General features: G+C 44.4%; 1 protein-coding gene across 4 annotated transcripts in view; it reads right to left on the minus strand.

Moving 5' to 3' along the window:
- Positions 1 to 10,614, minus strand: part of VCF1 (VCP nuclear cofactor family member 1) — a 17,347-nt gene extending 6,733 nt beyond the window's left edge. Inside the window, exons 1-2 of one of the 4 annotated variants that reach the window (XM_019740427.2) lie at positions 10,312 to 10,614; positions 5,825 to 5,924 (exon numbers count right to left, since the gene is read on the minus strand). In XM_019740427.2, coding sequence (XP_019595986.2) covers positions 5,825 to 5,924; positions 10,312 to 10,532 — 321 coding nt within the window. In that variant the 5' untranslated portion in view covers positions 10,533 to 10,614. Of the gene's footprint in view, positions 1 to 5,824; positions 5,925 to 9,396; positions 9,948 to 10,311 lie in introns of those variants that run through there. The other 3 variants (XM_019740428.2, XM_074319986.1, XM_074319987.1) reach the window with 3 other exon arrangements.
- Between the last annotated feature and the right edge of the window lie 102 nt (positions 10,615 to 10,716).

Below are 10,716 nucleotides of genomic sequence, written 5' to 3' on the forward strand. Positions count from 1 at the left end.
CCCTTTGCAATCAAAAATCCACGTATAACTTCTTACTCCCCCAAAACTACTAAAAGCCTACTGTTGACAGAAGCCTTACCAGTAACATAAACAACAGTTGATTAACACATAGCTTGTATCTTATATGTATTACATTCTGTATGCTTACAATAAAGTAAGCTAGAGGAAAGATGTTATTAAGGAAATCACAAGAGGAAATACATTTACAGTACTGTTTGTTTTCCTGGGGAAAATCCACATATAAATAAATGGATCCACGTGGTGGAAACCCGGGTTGCTCAAGGGTCAACTGTACTCAATGCTCAGCACACGCTGCTGAATGGAAGGCACGTCACTGAGCCTTGAGGAACGTTCTGTGGCGTCCAGAGGAAGCCAGGCCCCAGAGAGGAAAGGAGAGAAGGCAGACGGGAAAGCACCAGCAGCGAGCGGCTGCTGAGAACTGAAGAGACGGAAGAGGCTGGCTGGCGGGAGTGGGAGAAAGAAGGCCCAGAGTACGCTGAGGGGCAGTGCGGCAGAGAGAAGCTGAGCTGGGACGGGAAGGGGAGCTGGTGAAAGAGGCAGTGGAGGAGGAGACTGCAGAGATGAGGAGAAAGGCAGAATGCCAGAAGCCGCTTTCAGGACCCTCGGTGGAATGGCCAGCAGATACAGAGAGGCAAAGGAAAACTGCCTTCTCTTTGGCAGAAAGGAAGAATACGTATGTAAACCGTGAAGCAGAGGACAGGAGGTTGAGGAAGTTCATGTTCTTAGTCCACAGGGATAGATTACACCAGAAGTAAAAAGACCTCTGGGTCCCTCAGCGAGGCCTACCTTTTATTTCTTTTCCCAGGGTGTGAAGTCAGTTAAGAGAGAACCCATTTATATTCATGATAGAACCTAATCAACTCTCAAGACTTTTTCTGCTAATAACCTTTAGAAAGCCCCCCCAGGCAGGAATCTTAATTACTGAGTCTGCTTCATGAAAATAGAACCAGATAGGTGTATATTTATTACCTAGAGCTGTATGCTTTCTCTTCTTAATTAGAAAGCAGATCAACAGCGTATTTTATTTTCTTTGAAGCCCCAGCTTTCCATCACATCTATCCCCCATTCACCGGCACTTTTAATTTACATGAGCTTCAAAAGAAAACTGCCAGGGCGGGCCCGGTGGCTCAGGAGGTTGGAGCTCCGTGCTCCTAACTCTGAAGGCTGCCGGTTCGATTCCCACATGGGCCAGTGGGCTCTCAACCACAAGGTTGCCAGTTCGATTCCTCGACTCCCACAAGGATGGTGGGCAGCGTCCCCTGCGACTAAAATTGAACACGGCACCTTGAGCTGAGCTGCCTCCCGGATGGCTCAGTTGGTTGGAGCGTGTCCTCTCAACCACAATGTTGCCGGTTCAACTCCCGCAAGGGATGGTGGGCTGGGCCCCCTGCAACTAGCAACGGCAACTGGTCCTGGAGCTGAGCTGCGCCCTCCACAACTAAGATTGAAAGGACAACTTGACTTGGAAAAAAAAGTCCTGGAAGTACACACTGTTCCCCAATAAAGTCCTGTTCCCCTTCTCCCCACCAAAAGAAAAAAAAAAAAGAAAACCGCCATCTCACTCCCTGTATACACTACATCCCAAAGTCACATGCAGTTCATTCCAAGGCCACTGCAGACTCTGGATTAAGTGCAAGAGATGGTTCTAGCCAAGTTGGCAAGAGCATCGAATGTAAAATCCTGGGCTTGCAAAGTGCCCAATAATTTTAAGAGAGCTCCAAGTCTGCTAATACCCGTGAGACAGTAAGATTCCAAATGACTTCAGTAGGTATTTTAAACCACTTCCTAAAGATACAAGGAAAGAAAATGCAGGTGGGTCAATTTTCAGTGTCAATCCTTATAAGCTAAAGATGGACCTTATAATGTGTTTTAAATCCTTTCCAAACCAAAATATTCTGTTATCACTTCATTTGTTTAAATTTCAGCAGGCCAAAACATAATGTGCAGCTGTACAGAAACACATGAATGCACATACCCTCATTACTTAACAGACTTAAGATGCAATTTCAGTATGAAACTGCTTGGGGCAGCTTTTGATGCTAGAAGCTGATATATTACAAACATGTCAAGGACTTAAGTTGTGACCAGTTTCTTAAGATGTACACCACAAACGGACTGCACCTCCATTTTGAATGGACCTTTTTAGACATTAATTTCAGAATTAATTGGCTACAGGGTTTTAAACACATAACCTGACAGTTTTACCCAAAACAGAGTCTGGTTTTAGCCAAAACACCTCTGTCTCTCAGTATGTGCCTACCACTCTACGACAGCATAAAGATGAGAATGAGCAAAAACCAAGAAAAAGCCTTAAGATAACTTTTTGAAAAAATTATGCTCAATATCACCATTGTCAGCTCATTCTTCTTCTTAAAACAAAAGGATTTACAGAATCCTAATTTTAATCAGACATGGATTCCCTTGGTTCTATTAAATTCCCCTGGTTCTATTAATTTGTCATGCCTCTACACTCCCCTAAGAATACCCTTGGGATCTGAGTGCTATCTAAAATGTTCTCCCTCACAGAGATAAGGAAAAGAAGAGGCTGTTCCAGATAAGCCACTTCTGTTTTAGCTCCACATTTTCTCACTGTCTGCTTGTTACTTCACAGTGATCTGAAAAATCAAAATGGTCTTGGTAAAGTTCAAGATACTTAAAAACTCAGGGTCTTGTAAAAAGGTACTGCTTTTACTCAGGCAGCCGTCCTTTTTCTAAGGCATATACCTACGTACCAGAAGCCAGATTTACATGGACATGCCTAGTGTATTTTGCAGATAAGGGTATTAAAACTGAAGGCAAAGAGCATTACTCCTACAAGTGAAGATACAATTCAAACCAAAAATGTCAGCCCCTGAAAGAACAAACCTATGAGTAAGTTAAACCCAGCTCATTTCTACCCATCCAAATAATCATCCACGATCAGGGAATGTCGCTGCCTTTGTGCAGAAGCCAACAGGAAGACACAAACTGACGAATCATTTCACTTCTTGCTCACCGAAGTGAAACACAAGGCTTAGACATTAACTAACATGATTCATACAGAACAGCTTTACAGAGAGTTTTTATTCCGCTCCCAGTAAATTACTTCTCAATTTTAAAAATAGCATCCAAGGGCCCACAAGTCATTCACTCTAAGTCACGGGAGCTAAAATTCAAGGTCTTCGATTCAAACACCAATTACTTTTTGGGGAAAAAACACTACACCCCAATTTCTGCACTTTTTCTAGCTAGAAATCTAACATGGCTGTCTAGCTCGGACCATATCCTAGAATTTACTCGGGAGAACATTTCCCAGCTACTTGTCTCTGTTCCTACGATTGAGAGCAGTCTAGGACCTAGCTTCCTCTGGATATATTCAGCCAAGTCACTGAGAACCTCGGTCCCGTCTTCTGTTGGGACAGCACCCACAATGGTTAGGAGCAAGCTGCTCAACTGTCAAGATCTGGGGCTCACCAACCCCATCTAGGAAAAAAGAGGCATCTACTAGCTCCATTTTTCAGGTAATTATGATTGACTTGCGGCATCATTCAATAGTTGTTCAAACACCTCACATCTTATTCCCCAGTACTTTGCTACTATTATTACATTTAGGAGAAAAAGGTAACTTTTGGGAATTAATTTTAAATCTCTCTCAGAATTAAAACAAACTCCTTCCAAATGAAAGCTCTTCAAGTTATAAGAAAAAGAATTCTAAAATTATGTATTTCAGGAAAGACACAGGAAACATTTTCTCCTAACAAGAGTTAATCTTAAGGAAACCTACCCTGGCCCTCCCTCCCTACCTTAGGACTAAAACATAACATTTTCTTTAATAAGATGAGTACATAAATTAATAAAATTAATAATCCATTTATAATGAATCATTTTCTTATTTTCCCTTTTACACACAATTGTCCCAAAGCAGCCAAACGCCCCTAAACTTGGTATCTCCGTGCTGTAAGCATAATCACCCAGTCCAGTGGTGACGACTCAATTATTCAGGGCCTATCTTTCCATGTTGAAGACTCCCCCGCCCTTCGCTTCTCTAGGTCTCCTTGGGTGCACTGGGCCTCATTACTTGTTAATACCACCAGTGGGGAAGCACAGCGCCAGAGGCCGCTGGCTCACATCGCTGCTCAGCAAAGCTGAAACAGGGGGTCACAACTGGCCGCGAGGGGCCTACCGGTGAGCTCAGATTACCACGACTGATAAAAAGTACCTGTATTAACCGTAAATTATAACAACGACAACCTAGTCTGTCCCCAGGCTAATGATTACAGAGTGGTTTAGCTGCTGAATTTCTCTGGACAAGTAAGAACAAGACATATGAACCACCAGGTTGAATAACAACACGTTTTCTTCTGTGGCACCAACACACAGGTTTTAGAACGGGAGTGAAGGTCATTTTTCACAAACAGCAATTACAACAAAACAAAAACTAATACTAAGGAGTTTTACTTGAAATAAGAGGTCAGAAATGTTTAATTCTTTAAACATGACAACTTATATTCCTGTTCTCAGGCATCAAAACTACACACAGAGAGAGAAAAGGTCAATATGAAGAGTCAGACCTACTGTACTTTCAAACTAGGATGAACATAACAGCGGAATTTACATACAGGTACAAGTAAAGAAATATTCACGCTGACACCATGAAAGTAATCACCACACACACTTTAAGGAATAGTCTTATAATTCAACAACTAGTATTACAGTTTTATCACTGCATGTTCACGGTAGCCTCTAAGCTCTGGTTTTCTTTCTTGCATGAGATTCCCTAATTACCACATTACACAAAGCTCAACAAGTTTTCTGTTTTTATAAAACGGAAAAATGTGATAGAACATTTTAAAAACAGGGATTAAAGCAATAAACTCGAATCTCCTCCGCATAGAAGGATCTCTCTGCACTGTTCATTAATTGCTCCTGGATAGCTCTTACCTACCTGCGAGTTACTGATCCCTCCTCCCCACCCCTCCGGGGGAGTTACCTTGGATTTCTGGTAAAGACTGGATGTAGGGCAAGTCCTATTATCAAGAGCTAATTAAATTACAAATTACCTGGTTGTGCAAGAATTGTGTATACAGAATTGTGCTGGACGTTATCAGGCTAGAGCTTAGGAACGTGCCATGGAGGGGTTTCTCTGTTAGGGTGAGAACTGTTACGGGTCAAAATCTTTGGGTGCCTAATTTCACAACAGCATCCCTTTACTGTTTCTGCACTGCAGGCCAGCCTTTGGACCACAGGGAGACTGTCTCCCCAGGACGCCCACTGAAGCACTGTTTCAGGAAACCCAACTCCAGGCGCACTTTCCCCCGTCCCCACTCTCTCCCCGTCACTCTGCCAGCAGCCCTTTTCAGAACAACAGAATGACAAAGTGAAAAAACTTAAAACAGGATTCTGCTTGCATAGACATTATATACTCTGGATGCTTACAGTTTCTCTTAAAGATAAGTGAATTGAAGCCACAAAATACATTTGCCTTAAAGACAATAATGGTTTATAAACTATTAGAAAATAAGTTGGCCTCTGAAATATCAAATAGGGGGTTCAAAGAAGGGCTTTTAAAGTTTCATGAAACTCCTGACAAATACAAATTGGCGGGGGGAGAGGGTGTATGTATGAATATGTGCAGACACAAACCGTTTTGCTGGGAAGAGGGTGCACAGCTCCCTCCAAGGGGCCATGACAAAAACGGTTGAAACCATTGCAATCAAGTAAGGTCACTTTTCTTCATTCGAAGAATAATTTGAATTACACATTAGAAACTGCGCTATTTAGCTCAAGCAACGACAAGAGCAGAGCCTCTGAGCACACTTCCTACCTCCGTGTCCCAGGAATCATGAAAGACGGGGTTTCTACTACTCCTTTTGGTCTGGGGGGGAAGATGGTGGTCTTCTTCACTGCCATTCCTTCTCCTTTTCCTGAAATTAAATCACAAGGAGGAAAAAAAAATCCAACAATTGATCTTTTGGACACTTAAAATTGCAAACCATGACAATATAGAAACATGCCCTCTTGCCTGAGAAAATATCATTCATCACATGCTATCCCTCTCATCGGTAAAAACCGGAAGCACACCATCACTGGGTACAGAGAGCAAAAACATAAATAGCAGCAATACGGTCCGGCTTGAACTAGTGTGACTAATTTCTGAAATGAAGCTTGACAATTTATGCCTACTGGGAATAAATAAGAACAGGAAGACGTTAATGACTGAGCATTCAAACCCCACCTAATTAATGTTATCGTCTTTCTACATTCCCTGAAATTACAATTCCAAGTTACCTAATTTTACTCCCTTCCATATGATAACACCTAAGACAGGGCTGGCTGCTTTGCCTATTTTACGCTTAAAATCCATATAAAGATGGTGCTGCACAGGAAAACCCAGAGGGTCGTGGTAGCCGCTAATCTTCAGTTTTCCTTCATCCCTGATTCTTCCCCAATTATCACTTAAACAAAAGCTCTATGCCCTCTAACGTAATAAATTACTTTTCTGGACAATCACTGAAAAAGCTGGTCTTGGACACATAAACTAGATTATTTCAGCCACACCACCTAGTGTTACGATATGTATCACTTCACCAGATTGTTACTTTGAGACTGTAGCATAAGCTGCTTAAAATGTACAGGTTTAAAGAGAAATCACACATCTTTCTCAGTCAAGTGTTCTCAAATGTGTAACTGAGACAAAATGTGTATGTTTTCTATGCAAGAATCAAGTGCTGTCAGAAGAAGTTCTCAAACCCAATTAGAATGTGGAAATAAATTATAGGTGGTATAATTTTAAGTCAAATTGCCTGGAATCGCGCTGTCCGATATGGTAGTCACAAGCGCATGTAGGCATTTAAAAGTAATTAAAATTAAATAAAGTGAAAAGTTCCTTAGTAACACTGGCCACATTTTCAGTGCTTTTAGTGGCCACGTGTAGCCAGTGGCAATGGTACTGACCAGCATGGACACGGAAGGGTCCCAACGGCAGAAAATGCTGCTGGACAGTGCTGACTAGAGGCCAATTTACAGAGCAGCACAATCTGCTATAACGCAAACTCTTAAAGGTTCAAATTTCTCTATCTAGAGGGAAAAACAGCTTTTCGGAAAGCACTGAATTCGAGCACAGAGTACCTTCTGTACAGTTATAGACCTTCTACGTGAGCGGGGCGGCTTACTGTACAGGTCCTTCATCCTGAAGTTTTGAGTTGAGGTCTGGATATTGAAGAAACTTTAAGTTATCACCCTGAGTTCAATTCCCTGTACTCTGCAACATTCTGAATACATCTAACTTTATTAATGAGTCTGGATCCAGTTTAAGCTTGGAATGGTGAACAGTGGGTGTGTGGTTATAAAAAAGCACCAACCAAGTAATTGGCAGAGGGCTACACCATTTACCTGAGGTTCGTTCTAAATAAAGCTCAACTGTTTGTAAAATAAGATCACCTACCTTTCTCCCAGGAGGTTAGATCATATCCACAAATGATGTGAAGTCCATCCAGACTAAAAACTAGATACCAGGATTTAATAATCATTAAAAAGAGGTGCTGTTATCATAGATCTGAACCAAGAAATTGCTACTTTTATCCCAGTGTGACCGGAGAGTGTTCGTGGGAATGTGATGAAGTAACAGAGCAAAGTCTAATTGAAGGCTGGTTGATGTAACACCCAAAAAGAAACTCGTCGTCAAATGGCAGTAGGTTGGTTCCCAAACCCTTCTTTTATCAGTGTGACAACAGCTGATTTTGCTTTGGGCTGCTGAGTCACTCTAACCAAACTTATGAGGCTGACTAAAACTTTCCAATTTCCTCCCTTATAATGGGGTACATATCTTTCCAGTGACAAGAATATGAAGGTCAGAGAGGTTGCAAGGCAAAAAGAATGTAAGAACAAAGAGGATGGGCTGATTTTGTGGACTTCAACCAAACTCTGGGAAAGCCACATGAAATATCCCAGCCTCATAATCAGTTGCTTTCTCCATGGACCAGAATTATCTCCTTGGCCTGGTTGGGGGGGTAGGGGGGGCTCTCTTTTGGATGGAACTGGATTAAGAATGAGCCCTCCCTGTTCTTCAATTCTTTTTCTAGGCTCTTTGCAGATTCTGTCCTTGAAACATTTTTCTTTCAACAATGTCATTAATATCGGCAAGATTACAGCTTCATGCTCAATCCTATCTGCAGTCAGATTACAGTTTTCAACATCAGTGACACAGACCAAGTTATCATTTTAGCAGCCACCCTATAATTGATTATATTCTCCCGAGCCATCTAGTTACAGGTTGTTTAGCATGTTACTTCTAAGGATGGCTGATTACATCACTTTTCATCATTTCATTTCTCTCCAATCTTCCTGTCATCTCCTAGAGACCGGGCATAGAAGAAATCCTAAAGAATGGAGACTAGTGGTTTTCAAAACAATTTTTTTAAAGTAACAGAACCCTTTCTTCCTACCGGAAAAATAAAATCCCTCAAATATACTAGTCTATGACGTAAAGGATATGTTTTGGTTAAAGTAAGGACTTCCTTGCCACATACCCACTCCTCTATGGCCATCCCAGGACACGGTGGAACATTTGGAAAAACCACCAACGTCGACCAACGCTTCATCTTAAAATGGAGAAAACAGAACCAGAGAAGGGAACTGACTTGGCGATACTAAGATAGCTGGAGCTGGCAGAGCTGGTCCATCACACACCATGAAACACGGGGTGAAGAGAAAAGTAGGTAAGAAACCCTTGTCCAAATCAAATGACCTCTTTTATAGAAATGAAGTTACCAGTATAAACATATTGACATTATTTGGGTACTAGAGAAATCTGCTACCAGTATAAACATACTCAGAGTACTTGTGCACAGTGCTGGATAAAAGGAACCTTTTTTGTACAAAATATTTTGACTTCTTCAGACGTGAGCCGTTCCGAGAGACTATCAGAAGTATAAACTGGGTTTGAGAAGGAAAAAAATGGCAGTCGGATCAGGCTTGTCAGATCAGGCTTGTCAGATCAGGCTTGCTACACCTAAGGATCTTGTTCCTAATCCAACAGCGAGCGTGTCAGTAACTGGGCTCCTAATTTCAAATTTGATCCACTCGTATTTTGTCTACAAGGAGGCTTTCTGCCGCCCTCACACCATTATCCAAATCAATAATCCTACGCTGAAGTTCGAGGAACCCTAAATTTTCACTATTGGACCAAATAAGCTCAGGAAGCTTTCCAGAATCGTAAGCCCAGGAATTAACTATCCCCCAGAGCAGTGTCCTGGTGGAAAGACTGTCGGTTACATTCAGAGCCAATGAAAACATGGACCGACAAGGACATGCACAGCATAATCGGCCAAGGCAGTCCTATTTTATTCACTTAAGCCTCACTGAGACCATCATGGAATAAAACAAAGCGCAGTCAACCTGGAAAGACCGAGGTCCATCAACTGAGCGTTCCAGATCTGCTTCTTCATCAGAAAAATGAAAGAGTTGGACTTGGTAACCGACAGGTCTTCACTGCAAACTCCACGGTGAGGGATTTTCCTAATTTGAAATAAGGCTGAGCCTCTTCCTTCTGGGGAACCCAATCCCAACTTTCGCCTCCCATCTTGTGACAGGGGCAAATGAAAAGAAAAGAAGGACATCGCAGTTTGGTCCTCAGTGTCTCTCAAGCGAGCGTAAACCCCCTAACCCAGGTCTGAGGCCAGGCTCCGTGGAAAAAAGCAGTGCGTCGCGACACAATCCTACCTCCCGCCTTCGGAGTCAAACGGCCCCGCCTCGAAACAGCCTAGAACCCTGTCTGTTCTACGTGCCACAGCCGGAGCCTCCTCCAGCCACTGGGGTCACCTGCCCTTCCGCGTTCACGCCGTCCAGGGCACCAATTCTTCCGTCTAACCTAGTCCGTAGGCCCGGCTGCGGAATTAAGCCCCGCTCCCTCTTCCTGACCTTGGGGAGCCGGCCGCTCCCCGCCCCGTCCCCTCACAGACGCCCTAGGGGCTCCCACTCAAAGAGCAGACATTCCTCCCATCCCCCCACCCTCCTAAATTTAGGGCCCCTGTGTCTCTTCCGGGACCGACCGGACTTCAGTCCAAATAGGGAAAGATACAGTGGAAAAGATGGGTTTGGGGGGGACCTGGACCCTGAAGTCACTTTTCCAGGACCCTCAGAGACCCGACACCCGATCAGTCGCACGTCCCTCTCCTCTCCTCTCCTCCCCCGGACCCAGATAAAGACCCGCAGGGCCCACACTTGCTCGGACCCCGCTTCGCGCGCCCCCTCGACTCCATCCCCCAAGACAGGCGAGGGGCTGGGAAGGAAGGGGGGTCTCTACAGGCTCACCTGGGGCGGAGGCGCTCGCTCATGGCAGCGGGTGGAGGGGAGCGACGCAGCGCCGCTCCGCGAGCAGAGGGAACAGAGGGTGTTGTGTTTCCGCGGCCGCCACGCCCACCCCCTCGGGCCTTGGCTCTCGCCGCGGCTCGGGTGGACGCTGCCGGCGGTGAGTACCCCTCGGTGGGACCCGTACCACTGCTACTTCCGGCGTCTGCTCCGCGCCCCCCCATGTCGCAGCTGCCGTGGTACCGCCCTCTCGCGGCTGCGCATTGGCGCGACCTCGGCCTCTCAGGCCGGTAACCCCACCAACGGGAAGAGGCGGGCTCGGAGGGGGAGGAGCTACTGGGAACTTCTGGGAGGAGGGGCCTTCATTAGAGGTGCCCGAAGCTTTCGCCTGTCGCAACCTCGCGGGGA

Source organism: Rhinolophus sinicus, linkage group LG15 (assembly GCF_036562045.2).
Source record: "Rhinolophus sinicus isolate RSC01 linkage group LG15, ASM3656204v1, whole genome shotgun sequence".
Lineage (NCBI taxonomy): Eukaryota > Metazoa > Chordata > Mammalia > Chiroptera > Rhinolophidae > Rhinolophus > Rhinolophus sinicus.